Consider the following 19,868-nt stretch of genomic DNA (forward strand, 5'->3'; position numbering starts at 1 on the left):
TCTGAGATTTTATCTTTAAATGTCTATTGTTTGAAAGGAATGTTTGATTCTTTTCCATTCATATGGAAAGAGGATGGATTTAAATATTTAGTTATTCAAATTAAAAATACAATTGACGACACAGTGAAAGAAAATGAAAAATTTGTATAGCTTCCCTGTTACAAGATTAAATATTAATAATACGTTATCTGAGCGTTTTCAGTTGCGAAGGGGAGTTAGACAAGGTTGTCCTTTATCTCCGTTGCTATTTGATATTGTATTAGAACCCTTATTGTTAGCTATTCAGCAAGCAAAGGGGATACAGGGTATTCCTTATTCTGATATGGAATATAAGGTCTCAGCATATGCAGATGATATTCTGCTTTATTTGAGAAATCCAGAGACTACCATTCTGTGTTTTTTTGGAATTGATTGATACATTTGGTAAATTTTCAGGTTATAAAATTAATTGGAATAAATCTGAGATTTTATCTTTAAATGTCTATTGTTTGAAAGGAATGTTTGATTCTTTTCCATTCATATGGAAAGAGGATGGATTTAAATATTTAGTTATTCAAATTAAAAATACAATTGACGACACAGTGAAAGAAAATGAAAAATTTGTATAGCTTCCCTGTTACAAGATTAAATATTAATAATACGTTATCTGAGCGTTTTCAGTTGCGAAGGGGAGTTAGACAAGGTTGTCCTTTATCTCCGTTGCTATTTGATATTGTATTAGAACCCTTATTGTTAGCTATTCAGCAAGCAAAGGGGATACAGGGTATTCCTTATTCTGATATGGAATATAAGGTCTCAGCATATGCAGATGATATTCTGCTTTATTTGAGAAATCCAGAGACTACCATTCTGTGTTTTTTGGAATTGATTGATACATTTGGTAAATTTTCAGGTTATAAAATTAATTGGAATAAATCTGAGATTTTATCTTTAAATGTCTATTGTTTGAAAGGAATGTTTGATTCTTTTCCATTCATATGGAAAGAGGATGGATTTAAATATTTAGTTATTCAAATTAAAAATACAATTGACGACACAGTGAAAGAAAATGAAAAATTTGTATTGAAGAGAGTTAGAGTTATGTGAGCAATGGAATCCTTTACATCTTTCTTGGTGGGGGAGAGTTCAAACTATTAAAATGATGATTTTGCCTGTGGTTTGTTATCAAATGAGTATGATAACCAATTTTTTTTCAAGGGTCCTTTTATAAAAAAGCTTAATGGTATTCTTACGAAATTTCTTTGGCTTGGTAAAATGCCTAGAATTGCTTTAGTGTCCTTGCAAAAGCCAACTGAGGAGGGCAGGGTAAATTTTCCAGATTTTTATAGGTACCGTCAAGCCTATATTTTACGTCAGGGTATGTATTGGATCCTCCCAGAACTCATAGATAATGCACCAGACTGGTTGAATTTGGAATGGCGCCTCTTGTTTCCTTTGAATTTAGTTCATGTACCAAGTATTAACATGCCTAGGAGATATGAGGAGAACAAAATTTTAATAGATACTTGGAAAACGTTGAGATATACTAGTAACTTAACACCTATTCCAATTAATAAATCAACTAATCCTTATGGATAAACTCCAAGATTAAAATTGGCAGATACCAAGTCCTCTGGAAGAACTGGATTATAGCAGGCATTCGAACTCTGAATGACGTTATTTCAGATGGTAAACTGCTTGAATTTTCACAATTGCAACATAGATTTGGTCTTAATAACTCACAAAGTTTCAAATGGTTGCAGTTAAAGCAGGCTATTCAGGTGGGGTTCCCTGAATGGAAGACTCTTAACAATCAATATAGTCTGGAGTTCCGATGCTTCCAAGCAGACTTCCTAGGACATCAAATTATTATCTGGATACTTGAATAAAAAACCAAAATGTGGTCTTAGAGACATTTGGAGCATTGAGATTAAGCATCAGATTTCTGCATCTCAATGGCCACGAATTTGGTCTTGGAGGATGAGATCTACAGTGTCAGCATCTATGAGGCAAACTTGGTTCTGTTTGTTGCATAGAGCGTTTGGACCCCTGTTCGTTTACAAAAAATTAGATAGCTCTAAGTCCAATAAATGCTGGCACTGTAATCTAGAATCAGGGACATTAGATCATCTACTTTATTATTGTCCCTATATTAAGTTATTTTGGAATTCAATCTGGTCTCAAGTAAACTCTTTATTGGAAAACCATGTTGCGCTTTCCTATGATACTGTTTTATTTGGAATGGCTATGAGGAAGAAGAGTCAAATATCGTCATATAATAATAAACTTTTATTAGTCATGACTGGAGTTGCCATTCAACATATTACCAACAATTGGAAAAATTACAAGAATCTTAATTACACATTCTGGTGGAATTCGTTATGCCATATTTTTAAGATGGAAAGAGCAATAGCGGTACAAAAAGGGGCATGTAATAATTTGTAAAGATATGGGGGCCATTGGCAAAATATTGTGATGAATAGACATCAATTCTTTTCTTTTCCTTTTCTTTTCTTTCTAGCTCTGTTTAGCACACTCAATGGGGGGAGGGTGGATTTGGAGTGTAATTTAATAAGATTTCTTATCATATGTTAAATACATATAGTATACTCTATTTTAGTTGAAAATGTGATGAAGGGTGGGGGTTTTTTTTGGGGGGGTTTACACTATTAGATTTTATTTGTTAGATATTATAGTGCTATATTGGAATTATTTGTATGATATATTTTTGGGCACTTGTTGTTTGATTTGAAAATGAATAAAGATTTTTATTAAATAAAATAAAATAGTATAGAAATGTTTTTGCCTTTTCTTATCTTTTAAAGGTAAACAGGAGCCATTTAAAGGAAACACTATAATGCAGAAAGTAAATTGGACTGGGATTGTGTGGTGGATCTATATATAGCCTGTATTAGAAATGGTTGCATTCTGTATCGCCTGGTGGACTGGTATAGTCCTTATGAATGGGTTATATACCTCACTTCTACCAGCAGGTGGAGACTGAGAACAAACTTGTATATCAGGATAGCTCGCCCTCTTGCAATCTATTCTTCCTCAGTCTCCATTAAAGCAGGAAGTAAGACTAATTCTGCTCCCCTCTTAGTACTGTTGGAATTTTGTTTTGGACTCCTGGGTTCCCCTTTTGTGCCGGATAGAGCTTGGACAGGTTCAGTTTGGGAATCCGTCCAACCTCAGTGGTGTTAAACTCAGCGGGTCTCGTGCTAGGTCCCTCTCCCCACCTTCCTTCACCTCCCCACATTTTTGTGAGGTGCCTCAGCTGGCAGCCTGGCCCCCTTGTTGGTCATACCTCCAGCTTTGAGAGCCGTGGAGTCTATTCTGAGTAAGTGGAAAAAAAAAAAAGAAATCCTGAGGTGTGCCGGTCTAAAAGGTTCAATTCCCTTTAAAACTGCCATTTGTATTGGTTTTTCTCATCTAACCGGCACTTTTATTGCAGCTAGGCGTTTAAGGGGGAAAAATGCTCTTTGTGCTCCAGACACGAGGTACTCGCGGCCGGCTAGAGCGGTGGGGGTTTTTCCCCCTGAATTTATGTTGGCACTATGTGAAGCTTATAATAATAATAATAATAATTTTATTCTTATATACCGCCATACCCAGCGAGTTCTAGGCGGTTTACATCAATTAGATTAGGATCTGCCTAGACGGCAGATTTACAATTATTTATCAGAAATTACAGCTTTAAACAAACTAGAGAGAGGATGTGGATAGCAGGGAAAAAAGGAAGGCCTCATGAGGGAGGCGAAGTGGGGAGGCGGGGAGTTATTGTCGGGGGGAGGGGACAATTCGGGTCTTGTTTGCTGAAAAGGTAGGTTTTAAGTAGTTTTCTAAAGCCGAGGTAAGTGGGGGCCTCGAGTATCATTTGGGCTAGCCATGGGTTCAGCTTAGCTGCTTGGAAGGCGAAGGTTTTGTCCAGGAATCTTTTGAGGTGACAAAGTTTGAGTGAAGGGAAGGCGAACAGCTGAATACGACGGGATTTCTTGTTGGTGCGATAGAGGTTGAAGTGGGGGTTGATGTAGCTTGGTGAAGAACCATTTACAGCCTTGTAGCAGAAGCATGCGAATTTAAAAAGGACTCGACTCGAATGGCAGCCAGTGAAGTTGGTGGTAGAAAGGGATGACGTGCTGGAAATGTGCTGACAGCTGGAGATTCTATGTGCTCTCCGGAGGGGAGGGTATGTTTGCCCTCAATATCTTCCCTGGTGTGCCCCATACAGTGGCGGTTTTGCCCCCGCCCCTCCCTCCTATTCCTTTCTCATCCAAACGACCAAGGGTCTCTTGGGATGAGGATTTTTGCCCAGAGGAGCAAGATGCAATTGATGAGGACCTGGACTTTTGGGAAGATTTCCAGGATCTTCTTGGGGGGTCGGATTCCACCAGCGAGGGGTTCGAGCACCCCCCTGTTGGTGAAGATGCATCTGTGATGCACATTTTTCAGCGGGAAGAGCTTCATGAGCTAATTCTTCAGGTCTCCTCAGTTTTGCACTTTGAGGACACCGTGTCGGAGCCCCCGTGTATGGTTGACCCCTTGCTTAAGGGGATCCGTTCTGATTCCCGCTCTTTTCCTATGTATCAGGATATTCGGGATATCATGCTCGTACAATGGCAGGTGCCGGAATTTCCCTTTTGTTTTGCATGCTCCATGGCCCGCCTTTATCCCATCCCTTAGGGGGATAGGGACACTTTGAAGTTCCCTGTAGTGGATGCGGTGGTCTCGGCCATCTCTAAGCTGCATTCCGTGCCTGTGGAGGGTGGTGCGGCCTTGAAGGACCCGGAGAAGCATAAGTTGGAGTCCCTACTTAAACAGAGTTTTGATGTGACAGCTCTGGCAGTCCAAGCGACGATGTGTGGTGGGCTGGTGGCTCGGGCGTGTTTTCGCTGGGGCCGAGCATGTCCTTGACTGTAAAACTGAGGATTGAGAATTGCTCAAGCGCAAGATGGCAAAGATTGAATTGGGTGCTTCTTTATCTTTCAAATGCCATGTATGACCTATTGCGAGTTTCTGCCAAGTCGTTGGCGTTTGCAGTGGCAGCTCGCTGTACCTTGTGGCTTCGCTCTTGGTTAGTGGATTCAGCGTCCAAAGCTAAGTTGACAAAATTTCCTTTTAAAGGATCTTTCTTGTTTGATGAGGACCTGGACAGGTTGGTTCAGATTCTCATCTGATTCTAAAGTGCCTCGCTTGCCTTAGGATAGGCCTAGGCCTGCATGGCTAGAGGTGGCGCTGCTCATCTGGGCATGATTTCCGCCATTTCTGCCCTGGTCAAGGGACTGCCTCTTTCAGTCTCCTGGGCTATCTAGAGGCAGGTTCTTTCAGTGCATACAGTCCTTTCGTGGGGCCTGCCGGGGTGTGGGTAGCGCCCCCAGTGGGTCACCTGCCACCCATCCTGCCCAATGACTCCTTGCCGGTGGGTGCCCGGCTGAGGGATTTTTATCCAGTGTGGACAGACATCACGTCCGATCCGTGGGTTCTGGAGGTGATTCGGGATGGTTATGCTCTGGAGTTTGCCCATTCCTTGCCAGATCATTTTCTCGCTTCTTCCTCGCAGGTGGTGTGGAAGCAGCAGGCCTTTCGCCAGACCCATCAAAGATTGTTAGATCTCCACGCAGTGGTTCCAGTTCCCCCCACAGGAGTGGGGCACATGTTGGTACTCTATTTACTTTGTGGTGCCCATCCTGGATTTGAAGGGGGTCAACAGGGCTCTTCACGTGCCTTCCTTCCACATGGAAACTCTGCAGTCTGTGATTCTGGCGATTCAGCCAGGGGAGTTTCTGACCTCTCTAAATCTGACCAAGGCCTATTTGCAAATTCCTATTCGGGCCTCTCATCATCTCTTCCTGCGCTTTGTGATCTTGGCGCAACATTATCAGTTCTGTGCACTTCCCTTTGGTCTGGCCATGGCTCCACGGACGTTCACCAAGGTGATGGTGGTCATCGCGACGACGTTGCGCAAAGAGGGCATTCTAGTTCAACCCTACCTGGACGACTGGTTGATTAGAGTGAAGTCATTCCAGGAGAGCACCCAGTTCACGGCTTGGATGGTTGCATTTCTGCAATTGCTGGAATGGGTAGTCAACCTTGCCAAGAACCAGATGTCTCCCTCTCAGCACCTGGAGTATCTAGGAGTGCTGTTCAACACCTCCTTGGGGAAGGTCTTCTTTCCGGAGGCCCGGATAATCAAATTGCAATCTCAGATTCGCCTGCTTATGGCGTCCTGGTGTCCTCGGGTGCAGGATTTCCTCCAAGTCTTGGGGTCGATGGCGGCCACCCTCGATGTAGTGAGGTGGTTGCGGACCCACATGCGTCCTCTTCCGTATGCTCTTCTTTATAGGTAGTCGCCTCAGAGGCACAGTCTGGATCACCTTGTTCCGCTTCTGGGCTTAGTTCGGGGCAGTCTTCATTGGTAGCTTCAGATCCCCCATCTTGTACAAGGGGCGAGTCTGGATCAGCCATAGTGGACGGTGCTGCTCACGGATGCCAGTCTTCTCGGTTGGGGAGCTCAGTGTCTAGGTCACTCAGCTCAGGGCACCTGGTCCACGGAGGAGGCTTCTTGGTCGATCAGTGTCTTGGAGACCAGAGCCATCCGTCTAACGCTGTTAGCCTTCCAGTCCTTTCTGATGGGCAAGTCATAGAAACATAGAAAGATGACGGCAGATAAGGGCTACAACCCATCAAGTCTGCCCATACCATTGACCTCCTTTTAAGTCTACTGGCCCTCTTAACTCTACTGACCTGCTCTATTAAGTCTATATCCTAGCAACCCTATTCATTGGTATGACTCTCGCAGTGATCCCACATAGGTATCCCATTTATTCTTGAAGTCTGGGATACTGCGGGCCTCGATCACCTGTACTGGAAGCTTGTTCCAATGCTCTATCACTCGTTCCGTGAAGAAGTACTTCCTGACGTCTCCACGAAACTTCCCTCCCCTGAGTTTGAGCGGATGTCCTTTTGTGTTCGAGGGTCCTTTGAGAAGAAAGATATCATCTTCCACCTCGACCCGTCCCGTGATGTACTTAAATGTCTCAATCATGTCTCCCCTCTCCCTACGCTCCTCGAGAGTATAGAGCTGCAATTTGTTCAGTCTCTCTTCGTACGAGAGACCCTTTAGCCCCGAGACCATACTGGTGGTCATCCGCTGAACCGACTCAATTCTGAGCACATCTTTACGGTAATGTGGCCTCCAAAATTGCACACAGTATTCTAGATGAGGTCTCACCATGGCTCTGTATAATGGCATCATGACCTCAGGCTTCCTGTTGACGAAACTTCTCTTGATACAACCCATCATCTGCCGTGCCTTAGATGAAGCCTTCTCCACTTGAGTAGCAGTCTTCATGTCTACACTGATGAGCACTCCCAAATCTCGTTCTGCTGTAGTCTTGGTCAAAGTTTCTCCATTCAAGGTGTAAGTTCTGCATGGATTTCCATTTCCGAGATGCATGACCTTACATTTCTTGGCGTTGAAGCCCAGCTGCCAGACAGAGGACCAACTTTCTAAAGTACGAAGGTCCTGTTCCATAGTATTCTGCAGATTGTAGCCGTTTATGATATTGCATAGTTTGGCATCATCAGCGAATAAGGTTACCTTACCTTGAAGCCCTTGAGTCAAATCCCTAATGAATATGTTGAAGAGGAGTGGACCCAGGACTGAGCCCTGCGGCTCACTTCCGACGTTTTGGAGAGGGTACCGTTAACCATCACCCTCTGAAGTCTGCCACTTAGCCAATCTTTAACCCATGCAGTTAGTGTTGCTCCTAACCCCATCGATTCCATCTTGTTCAGCAGTCTGCGGTGTGGGACGCTGTCAAAAGCCTTGCTGAAGTCAAGGTATACGACGTCTAAGGACTCTCCCGAGTCCAGCCTTCTTGTTACCCAGTCAAAGAAGCTGATAAGATTGGACTGGCAGGACCTACCCTTGGTGAATCCATGTTGACTGGGGTCCCGGAGATTCCCCTCATTCAAGACCGTATCTAATTTATGCTTAATTAGTGTTTCCATGAGTTTACATGCTATTGAAGTGAGACTCACCGGTCTATAGTTCACAGCCTCAGCCTTGCAACCCTTTTTATGCAGAGGAATGACGTTGGCTGTTTTCCAGTCCAACGGAACTTTCCCCGTGCTTAGTGAGAGATTGAAGAGCACGGTCAACGGTTCCGCCAGTACATCTCTCAATTCTCTAAGCACTCTTGGGTGTAAATTGTCCGGTCCCATGGCCTTGTTCTCCTTGAGCCTTGTCAGCTCGCTGTAGACGTCTTCAGGTGTAAACTCAAAATTCTGAAACGGGTCTTCTGCAATTTGTTTTGCCTTCAACTGTGGTCCGTGTCCCGGTGCCTCACAGGTGAAGACTGAGCAGAAATATTCATTTAGTATTTCGGCTTTTTCAGAATCCGCCACTGCGTAGTTTCCGTCCGGTCTTCTAAGGCGTACTATGCCATCTGTGTTCCTTTTCCTATCACTAATATACCTGAAGAAAGATTTGTCCCCTTTTTTAATGTTTTTTGCCAAAGTTTCTTCCACTCGAAGTTTGGCCTCCCTAACTGCTGTTTTGACCGCTGCAGACCTGGTCTTATATTCTACTTTGGTTTCCCTTCTCTGCGTACGTTTGTAGGAAAGAAATGCTGTTTTCTTCTCCTTAATGAGGTGCGAGATCTCCTCAGTGAACCATTGGGGTTTATTGTTTCTTTGCCGTTTGTCTACCGATTTTATGTAGCGATTAGTAGCTTCGTGTATGGATGATTTCAGGTACGACCACATAGCTTCCACATTACCGGTCTCTGCTTGGTCCTGCAGCGTCTGATGGACGAAATCTCCCATGCGTGTGAAGTCGGTGCCCCGGAAGTTAAGTACCTTTGTTTTTGTGATTGATTTAGGGAATCCTTTCCTAAGGTTGAACCATACCATGTTATGGTCGCTGGAGGCTAGCGTATCTCCTACCAAGACCTCTGAGACGCTTTCCCCGTTGGTGAGTACCAGGTCAAGAATCGCCTGGGCCCTAGTGGGCTCCGTTACCATCTGTTTTAGTTGTGCACCATTTATGGAGGCCAAAAGCCTCTTGCTGCTACTGGTGGTTGCTGAAAATGTGTTCCAGTCTGCATCAGGCATGTTGAAGTCCCCAAGCAGTACAGTGTCGCCCCGTAGAGTGATATTCTCTATGTCCTCAATTAATTCCGTGTCCATGTCTTCCATTTGTCTTGGGGGTCTGTATACCACACCAAGATACAGGCATTTATTGCCACCTCTTGCCAGGTTAACCCAGAGGGACTCCCCGGTGTATTTGACATCTGTGATCCTGGTGGTTTTGATGTCTTTTTTGATGTATAGTGCTACCCCACCACCTAACCTCCCTCTCTGTCACGACGAAGTAGATTGTACCCCGGTATAGTCATATCCCACCCATGTGAGTCCGTAAACCATGTTTCAGTTATTGCCACCACGTCTAGGTTGGCATCCCTTATTTCAGTTTCCAGCTCTAGAATTTTATTGCCTAAACTGTAAGCATTAATATACCGTATTTGCCGGCGTATAAGACGACTTTTCAGTACCTTAAAATCCTCCCCAAAGTCGGGGGTCGTCTTATACGCCGGGTACTGTTTACATGCCCTTACTTTACATTAGAGAGCTGCACGGGGACGCCCCTAGGGTCGCGGGGATCCCGTGGGGACGCCCCCTAGGGTCACGGGGATCCCATGGGGACGCCTCCGAGGGTTGCGGGGCTCCTGCGGGGCTGGATGTACTCAGTCTTCTGGATGTACGCGGCTCTTCTTCTCCCTACCTTCTCTGCTTGCAGCACAGAGCCGATCGGAAGTCTTCCCGACGTCAGCGCTGACGTCGGAGGGGAGGGAGGGCTTAAACAAAGCTTAAACAAAGCCCTCCCTCCCTCCGACGTCAGCGCTGACGTCGGGAAGACTTCCGTTCGGCTCTGTGCTGCAGGCAGGGCAGATAAGGAGAAGGAGAGTAGCCTCGCGGTTCGAGTGGCTACCAAGGGAGAGGGGCGGCCCGCCCCGCCCCGGTTGCAGCACAGCCGGCCAGGTTCCCTTACTTTTGTGGCACTTCCCCGACCGACCGATAACAGCCCGGGTCCGACAATCCTCCCTGCCCTGTAGCCGCGAATCTAAATTACCTTCTTACAGCAGCTGTAAGAAGGTAATTTAGATTCGCGGTTAAGGGCAGGGAGGTTTGTCGGACCGGGGCTGTTGTCGGTCGGTCGGGGAAGTGCCACAAAAGTAAGGGGACCTGGCCGGCTGTGCTGCACCCGGGGTGGTAGAGAAGGTGTGTGGAAGAAGGGGTAGTCTTATACGGTGAGTATATAACAAACTCTATATTTTAACTGTAAAAGTTGGGGGGTCGTCTTATACGCCCAGTCGTCTTATACGCCGGCAAATACGGTACATGGCCCTCCACACATTGTGTTTGCTAGGTCGCTGTAAGGCTTTTTCCACCTGAGTCAGTCAGGATTCTGTCGGACAATGCCACGGCAGTGGCCTGTGTCAATCATCAGGGGGGCACCAGGAGCACTTCGGTAGCACAGGAGGTGGCTCTGCTCATGGTCTGAGCGGAGTTGCACCTTCAAGAAATATCAGCATCCCACATAGCTGGAGTGAAGAATGTTCAGGCAGACTTCCTAAGTCGTCAGGTATCAGCAGCAGGACTGTCGGCAGCAGGAATCAGCGGCATTGGGTATGCTCTGTGGTCCAGAAGTGCAGGAGCCTTGTTTTGAGTGTGTTGCTGTCCAGGAGTGCAGGAGCCTCATTTTGGTCAGAGGAGCCTGCTTTTGATCTGTGGAGGGAACTTCGGGCTCCTGAGAGGTGGAAAGTGCTGCAGTTCCTGGGATGGGGCCTTGAGGATCGTTCCTTTGGCAAGTTCAGGGGTGTGTGTGTGTGTTCAGGGAGGGGGGTGTAGCTTGGTGCAGGTGTGCTAGTGGCACTGGTGTATGGCCTGGGAGGTGAGCCTCTGGTTATTTGGGGTAGTGGGGTGTTGGAGGGTTGGGGTTTACCAGGGTTTTTTGGTGCTCCTTATGGTGCCTGCTCAAAAGTCTGGTTCCAGGGGAGGGAGGGGTGATGGAGCTCGGAGGGGTCATTCTGCAGTGGTGGCAGTGTCTGTTGGCGGACCAGGGAGGAGGAATCGGCGTGGCAGGGAGGAAGGCATGCAGGTTTCGATGTGGGAGGAAGGAAGGACAAAGGCTGGAAGGCAGTGAGGGGGAGGGAGCAAGAACTCGGGAAGGAAGGAGGGAGGGAATAGAAAGAGACAATTGTTGGGCCTGAGGAAGTAAGAAAGGAAAGAAAGAACTATCTAGTGCAACCAAAAATCACCAGACAACTAAGGTAGGATTTCAATTTAGTGATCAAAATCTGTCTGCTGCAGTATATTTTTCTAGGGGGCTGGATTCAGAGGCACAATTTAGTTCAGAATTTTGGGTTTTCCTCCTATAAATCTAGGGTGTGTCTTAAGGAGCGAAAAATACGGTAATTATAACCCATCTACCTTTGATATCTGCACAATGAGATAGAAGAGTGTATTTTAAGGATTTGGCTAATATAGCAACACTACATTTTTTGAAAGATGTTGCAGCATAATAACATGCCTGGACCCAATCCCTCCTTAATTTTTGAGATTCAGAGATGGAAAGTTTAGTCTCCTGTAAAATAAAAATAAAGATTTAAGATGTTTAAAGTATGAGTAGGTTTTTGGTTTGTTTGGGGTTTTTTTTTTACGTTTGATGGGATTATTAATGTCTTCCTTGTACAACCTCATTCTATTCCTGGACAAGTGGGTTATGCATTCCATGTTGCAAGACTACTTGTAGGAAGCAGAATCATGATTATCTATACATTAGCAATGTACTTTGTGATATAATACTTTGTGATATAATTTCAACTAGAAACAACAGACAGAGATATTCTAGAATAAAGCTTGTATGCACAGATTAGCATGACTTATACTGTACTTCTATGTCCAGCTGAAATCAGGTATAGAGAATGACATGGTGACAGTTACCCGCGGTTAACCGCAGGTAACCTGCCAAAACGGGAATGAAAAAAACCTGGTCGCCGCGGGTATGGGGTCAAGGCCATTCACCGCCCCGTGGAGCGGTGAATGGCCTTATCCCCACAGTTAATTGAGGTAACGCGCGCAAAATACTTATCTCCGATCACGCAGTCCAACAGCCCCCTCCCTCCTTCCTACCAATCGCCGCGGTCCAGGCATCTTCCCTCCCTCCTTCCTTCCCCTTACCTTCGCTGGCGATTTTTTTATTTTTCTCTCAACAAGCAGCCGGAGCATTTTCTGAAGTTGCATGTGGCTGCCTGAAACTTCTCCTCTGATGCAACCAGAAAGAGGAAGTTGCGTCAGAAGAGAAGTTTCTGGCAGCCGCATATGACTTCAGAAAAGGCTCCGGCTGCTTGTTGAGAGAAAAATAAAAATCACCAGCGAGGGGAAGGGAAGGAGGAAGGAAGATGCTCAGACCACGATGAGCCAGAGGAAGGAGGCCGCTAGACCATGTGAATGGTGCTGAAGGGAAGTGGAGGGGGGGTGGGAGGAAGGAAAATGTGGAAGTGGGGAGAAGACGCTGAAGGAAAGTGGGTAGGAGAGAGAGGGGAGAAGATGCTGAAGGAAAGTGGGTAGGAGAGAGTGGAACAGATGCTGAAGGGAACTGGATGGAAGGAGGGGATAAAGAAAAAAAAGGCACATGCTGGATTGAAGAGACAGATATCAGATCGGAGGGAAGGAAATATGGAAGAGAAGAAGACAGAGATGCCAGACTATGAGGGGAGCGGAGGGAAGAAGATGGGTGCCAGACCAATTGGGAGGGGGAGGGGTGGAGGGAGAGATGGAAGGGAGCGGCATAGTAACAGAGCAGATGCCCTATGGAAGAGGCAGAGAGAAGGCAGATAATGGATGGAAGGAATAGAATGACAAGAAGATGAGGAAAGCAGAAACAAGACAATAAAGGTAGAAAAAAAAATTTCTATTTCTTTTTTTTTTTTTGCTTTAGGATAAAGTAGTACCCTGCCAACTGAAGATCTCTTTCTCTAGTTCGGCAGCCAGAACTTTGATTTATAAAATGACAATTATACAGAATATTGTTTCTTTTTATACTTTTATAAAATAAGTTCAGTATAAAACTATTCAAGGCTTCTGTGGATGGGATCAGATGGTTTGCAGGGACAGGACGGGGACCGAGCTCGCAGGGACGAGCTCACAGGGACGGGGCAGAAACAGGGACAAAGTTTTTCCCCATGTCATTCTCTAATCAGGTACTCCAGTCTCTTCTCATATATCTTTTTGTGCAAGTCCCATATCATTTTTGTCAACTTTCTCTGGACTACTTCAAGTCTTTTTACATCTTTAGCCTGATATGGCCTTCAAAACTGAACACAGTACTCCAAGTGGGGCCTCACCAACGACTTGTACAGGGGCACTAACAACATCTTTCTTCTGTTGGTTATGCCTCTTTACACTATTCTTCATGACCAGTTAATTGCCGAATATTGCTTAATTGGTTGTTTTAGCTAGTCCTCTATACCCAAAAATTCAGTACCACCAGTTGAATATCAGGCCCATATTTATAAGAAAGCATATTTTAGTTCTAAATTTTCTTATTTTAAGGTTGTGTTTTGTTTCTGTACAGTGAATGGCGAGCAAGAGAATCGAGTACAGAAAGGAAATGGCTATTTTCAAGTTCCACCTCATACACCAGTTATCTTTGGTGAAGCTGGGGGACGCACTTTGTTCAGGTACCAAAATGCAGCAAGGTTATTTAGAAGGCAATTTTCTAGAAAGTCAAAATGGGGCTGTGAGATAGTGATCCTTGAGTTCTCCACCTGTATTGAATGTTCAGACAGCAGCTTTTGAGAACTACTCGTTCATTAATCTTTATTTTAGCTGATGTGTTTTACCCTTTTGTCCATCAGTCTTCTCTGGTCAAGAGAAATCTCCATTTACAATGCAAAAGGCACTTGAGACTTGAACCAGTGGGTTATTCTCCTTTACTCACGTGTTGGTAGAAGGCATCCTCTCTTTTACTCTCAGCTCCGTCTCTTGCATCTCTGGGCTGTGCCTCAGCACCTTGGGTTTTTTCTTTCTATAAATGAGTTGGAAGATGTTTTTCTGATCTGCTCTGATTTGATTTTTTTTTTATTTTCAGGTTTGCAGTGAGTGTTGCAGGGCTCCAGAGGTCCCCAGTGCTACTGGAGAGCTCTGCAGCAAGAAAACATAGACTCTCTGCTCAGAAGTCTGTAGCCGGGAGGGCACCCTTTTTACAGGGAACCTGACTGGCCAGCCTACCCTAACATTTTGGTGGCTCAGGAAACGTTCCTGTGGGAGCAAATCTCACTCCTTGTTTTTACTTGGAGTTTGTGCTCCCTCCCCCATCCCCCAAAGACACACGAGGAGCTGTGTCTCGGGATCTCAGGTTCGTTCAGGGTCTGACTGGCAGACAAAAGAAACAAGCAGTTGGAGTGAAATTTCATGCTTATCTGAGGCAGAAGTCTTCTCCATCTCCCAACTGCTGTTTTCAGCTAAAGCAGGCATGATACCAAAAGTTATGCAATAGAACTGTGAGTACAATCTATTATCCCAGGACAAGCAGGCAGCATATTCTCATGAATGGGTGACGTCACCGATGGAGCCCCGGTACGGACCACTTCAAAAGTGCATCGCCACGTAAGTGTTTAGAAGGTTTGCGATAGCCCAAATTGCGCATGCGCGAGTGCCTTCCCGCCCAACGTAGGGCGCGCGGTCCCTCTGTTTCTTAGTTTCCGTGGAGCTAAGAAGTTGCATTTTCAACAGCTGTTGAAAATTTTTCATATCACTGCCTTCCCACTCGCGGTTTTCTGACTTTTCAGTCAGTTTTTCTTTTCCTGTTTTAATTTTTTTAAAAGTTTTTTTTTTTTTAATCATTTTTGTTTTTTCCCTATCACAGGTTCGACCCGGCGGTGCCTGTTCATCCACTTTGGCCTCCGGGTTGGACTTAGCTGAGGCCGTGTTGCCATCAATGTCCTGGCTTCAGACGGGTTTTAAAAAGTGTGGACGCTGTGCTCGGCCCATTTCCCTCACTGATCCACATCGCTGGTGCCTCCAGTGTTTGGGGCCTGAGCACTGTCCAGAGACTTGTTCCCGTTGTTCGTCTCTGCAAAAACAAACCCTTAAGAACCACCTCATCCAGTAGAAACTGCTTTTCAGCATGGAGGGAGATTCGACATAAATCTCGGCGTCAGCGGCACCATCTAAATCGGCACCAGAACTCTTGACATCAGCAGAGTCAACTTCAGTGTCGCATGCAGTGGGTAAGCCGGCTAAGAAGCCTTCCCCCATCTCTTTGGGTCCTCAGGTCACTTCAGCAGTGAGCCAAGTCCTGCCGACCTCAAGGAGACCCAAAGAGCGCTCTGCTCCGATTTCGGTGAGTGCCTCGACGTTAGCCGCCTCATCGCCAGAGCATAGAGTGGCACCGAAGGTACCAGTGAAAAGGCCAGTGGTATCGGTGCATTCCCTTAAACAGCAAATTAGAGACTTGCTGCTGGAGGAATTAAGGAAACAGTTACAACTTCTGCTCCCTGTTATGTCGACGCCGGCTCCTCCAGTGCCATTCAGGTCTGAGCCCTCGACATCGGCGCTGACCCTTCGAGTGTCTCCATTGGTACCGCCTCACCTAATTAAGGAACGGTGTCGGTCAGATCTGGTAAGGCTCTGAAAAGAATGAAGCATTTCGAGCCTTCCACACCAACTACTCAGCACCAGCTTCCAGTTACCTGAGATTCTGACCTTTTGGGTGATTCTGATCAAGAACCTCTTTTATCTGATGAAGAGGGTTCTTCAGAAGAGGAGTCTCAATTACCATCTTCTCAGGAGCCTCATATCAAGTTTGATAAGTCATTATGTGCAATGTCTGATATTCTTTCCATTCCTTTAGAGGCTGATTCCAAAAAATCTAAGGCTTTTTTGGATGCTTTGGATTATGACCAGCGGCCCAAGGAGTTTCTCAAACTTCCCCTACATTATATTCTAAGGGAGACTTTTTACAAAAACTTGGAAACTCCTCTTACCGTCCCTGTGGCTCCTCGCAAACTCGATTTACTATACAGGGTGGTTCCTATACCATGGTTTGACAAATCTCAGCTTCCCCATGAATCCCTCCTGGTGGAGTCAACCCTGAAGAAATCTGCAGGAGCTAGTGTATATGCCTCAGTACCTCCTGGCAGAGAAGGTAAGGCAATGGACCACTTTGGCAAACATCTATTTCAGAATGCCATGCTCATCAACCAGTCTGGCAACTATGCCTTTCATTTTTCTTTTTACTTAAAGCACTTAATCAACCAAATTGCCGCCTTTCAGAAGTATTTGCCTGACGTAAATTACCTGCATTATCCCAGGACAAGCAGGCAGCATATTCTTAACACATGGGTGACGTCACCGACGGAGCCCTCGGTACGGACCTTTTTAACTAGAAGTTTCTAGTTGGCCGCACCGCGCGTGCGCGAGTGCCTTCCCGCCCGACGGAGGAGTGCGTGGTCCCCAGTTTCTTCGTTTCTGCGGAGCGAAGAAGACGCGTGTGTTTTTTCAACGGCCGTTGAAACCACTTTTTTGCCTTCCCGCTCGCGCTTTTTTCCATATTTTTTCTTCCTTTGCCTTCGGGTTTCTTTTTCCTTTGATTTATAAAAAAAAAAAAAAATAAAACTTTGCTTTTTTTCCCCTTTTTTCGTTTTTGCCCCGGCGGGGCCTGTTGCCATTATACAGGCCTCGGGGTTCGATTTTGCGGAGGCTGTTTTCCCCTTCATGCCCCCGCAGGTCGGTTTTAAAAAGTGCCAGCGGTGTGCACGCCCGATCTCCCTCACTGACCCACACAATTGGTGTTTGCAGTGTTTGGGTCCGGAGCATCGGGCGGACTCCTGCACCCGCTGTGCCACTCTTCAAAAGAGAACCCTTAAAAACCGAAGAATTCAACAAACTCTTCTCTTCGGCACCGGGTCGGCGATGGACTCCTCGACATCGATAGCGGTACCACAGAAATCGGCACCGTCTACTTCGACACCGCCCGACCCCGCATCGGCGTCTCTGGCGCCAGGTAAGCCGGCTAAGAAGCCTTCCTCTTCCCTCGAGCGCCCTCCAACTACGGTGGCGACGCCGACCTTGCCGGCATCGCACCGGGCCCGCAAGCGCTCCGCCCCGATCTCGGTGAGTGCCTCGTCATCGGCCTCCTCATCGCCGGGGCGTGGAGCGGCATCTAAGGAACCGAAGAAAAAGAAAGCGGTTCCGATGCCACCCCTAGATGACCGTATCTCGGCCATCTTAAAAGTTCAACTCCAGGAACAGTTACAGCAACAACTCGAGCACCTGTTGCCCACTATCCTGGCACCGCTCCTTCCGGTACCAGACCGGCCCGAGCCCCGTACCGAACCCCCGGTATCCACCCCTTCGGTACCTATCAACACCTCCATGCCGATTCTTTCGGCTGAGCAGCTTCATACCCATCCAGTGGTTCACGCCCATACCACATCGGATCCTCCTCGGCACCAGGCAGTGCGTCATTCTTCCCGGGACCGGGATCGACGCCGGTCTTCCTCTCCTGGTACCGTTTCGGTGCGCTCTGGAAAATCTTTATCCAAGACTCACCATACCGCACCGTCCACTCCGGTGTCTCGACATGCACCAGAGGTCCGGGACCCTGACTTATGGGAGGACTCTCCTCTCGGTACCGAGGAGGATCCCTCCTCATCTGATGAGGACCCGTCGGCACCCGATGCCACATCCAAACCGGAGCAGTCCTCATTTTCTAAATTTCTGAGGGAGATGTCTGCAGCCCTGTCCCTTCCTTTGGAATCTGACTCAAAGAAGTCTCAAGCCTTCCTGGAGGCTTTAGATTTCGAACAACCTCCTAAGGAATTCCTCAAGCTTCCCGTGCATGACATCCTACGGGAGACTTTTTACAAAAACTGGGAGAATCCCCTTACGGTACCGGGGGCCCCCCGTAAACTGGACAACCTCTATCGTGTCATCCCTATCCCAGGGTTCGACAAGTCTCAATTGCCCCATGAGTCCCTTCTTGTTGAATCCACCTTGAAAAAGACTCAGGGCTCCAGTGTCTATGCCTCTACCCCTCCTGGCAGAGAGGGTAAGACCATGGACAAGTTTGGCAAGAGGCTCTACCAGAATGCCATGCTGGCCAATAGGGCGAACAATTATTCATTCCATTTTTCATTTTACATGAAACATTTGGTTCAACAGCTGTCCGCCCTCCAAAAATACCTCCCGGAACGAAAGGTTCCACTTTTTCAGCAACACATCTCTGGCCTCCTTCAGTTGCGTAAGTTTATGGTCCGCTCGATATACGACTCATTCGAGCTCACCTCCCGTGCCTCTGCCATGGCCGTAGCCATGCGCCGCTTGGCCTGGCTGAGAGTCTCTGACCTGGACATCAACCACCAGGATCGTCTAGCCAACGCCCCCTGTCTCGGGGATGAGCTTTTTGGAGAGTCACTGGATTCCACCACCCAGAAACTCTCCGCCCATGAAACAAGGTGGGACACCCTGATCAAACCAAAGAAGAAGGCTCCGCCTGCCCGACCTTATCGACCTCAGTCATCTTATCAGCGCAGGTTCTCAGCCAGGCCACTCAATCAGCCTCCTCAACAACCTCGGCGGCCACGTCAACAGCAGCACCATGCCCAGGCTCGTTCTCAGGCCACTCAACCCTCCAAGCCTCTTCAGCCTGCTAAGCAATCCCAGCCCTTTTGACTCTTCTCTCCAGGGCATAGCCAGTCATCCACCCTCGCTACCTCTTCCACAACCAATCGGAGGTCGTCTCACCGTATTCTCCAGCCGTTGGGAGGTCATCACATCCGACCAATGGGTCCTCAACATCATCCGCCACGGCTACTCTCTCAACTTCCAGACTCTTCCACCAGACAACCCTCCCGTAGAGTCTGCTTCACACTCATCTCAAACCCCCCTCCTCCTGAGGGAGGTTCAATCCCTCCTCCTTCTCAATGCCATCGAAGAAGTACCTCCAGATCAAAGGGGTCAGGGATTCTACTCCCGCTACTTCCTGGTACCCAAAAAGACGGGAGACCTCCGTCCCATTCTCGATCTCAGGGACCTCAACAAGTGTCTGGTCAAGGAGAAGTTCAGAATGCTCTCCCTTGCCACGCTCTACCCTCTTCTTTCTCAACACGACTGGCTGTGTTCCCTGGACCTCAAAGAGGCCTACACTCACATCTCCATCAATCAGAATTCTCGCCGCTACCTGCGGTTCCAGGTGCTGCACCACCACTATCAGTACAAGGTGCTACCGTTCGGCCTCGCTTCCTCACCCAGGGTCTTCACCAAGTGCCTTATAGTGGTAGCAGCCTTCCTCAGGTCTCACAACCTCCAGGTGTTCCCCTATTTGGACGATTGGTTGGTGAAAGCACCTTCATCTCAACTTGTGCTACAGGCTACTCATCACACCATCTCTCTCCTCCACCTCCTGGGGTTCGAGATCAACTACCCCAAGTCGCACTTACTTCCCACCCAGCGACTTCAATTCATCGGAGCTGTTCTGGACACCACTCTAATGAGGGCTTTTCTCCCCTCCGATCGTCAGTGCACTCTGCTCCACCTCTGTCGTCACGTGCTCCAACACTCCTCCATTCCTGCTCGACAAATGATGGTCCTCCTGGGACACATGGCCTCGACAGTACATGTCCTTCCTCTGGCACGTCTCCACCTCCGCACGCCTCAATGGACTCTCGCCAACCAATGGTCACAGACTACGGATCTTCTTTCTCATCCCATCTCTGTGACATCATCTCTTCAGCAATCTCTCCAATGGTGGTTGAACTCCTCAAATCTTTCCAGGGGTCTGCTCTTTCATCTGCCCCCTCACTCTATGATCATCACCA

The 19,868-nt window shown here is 47.2% G+C and overlaps 1 protein-coding gene across 3 annotated transcripts in view; it reads left to right on the forward strand.

Moving 5' to 3' along the window:
* The window catches only part of WDR48 (WD repeat domain 48), a 160,922-nt gene that overhangs the window by 106,475 nt on the left and 34,579 nt on the right, over positions 1–19,868 (forward strand). For all 3 annotated transcript variants that reach the window (XM_033931717.1, XM_033931718.1, XM_033931719.1), the window contains exon 15: positions 13,622–13,727. In XM_033931717.1, the coding sequence (XP_033787608.1) occupies positions 13,622–13,727 (106 nt within the window). The remainder of the gene's footprint in view (positions 1–13,621; positions 13,728–19,868) is intronic.

Source organism: Geotrypetes seraphini, chromosome 2 (assembly GCF_902459505.1).
Source record: "Geotrypetes seraphini chromosome 2, aGeoSer1.1, whole genome shotgun sequence".
Lineage (NCBI taxonomy): Eukaryota > Metazoa > Chordata > Amphibia > Gymnophiona > Dermophiidae > Geotrypetes > Geotrypetes seraphini.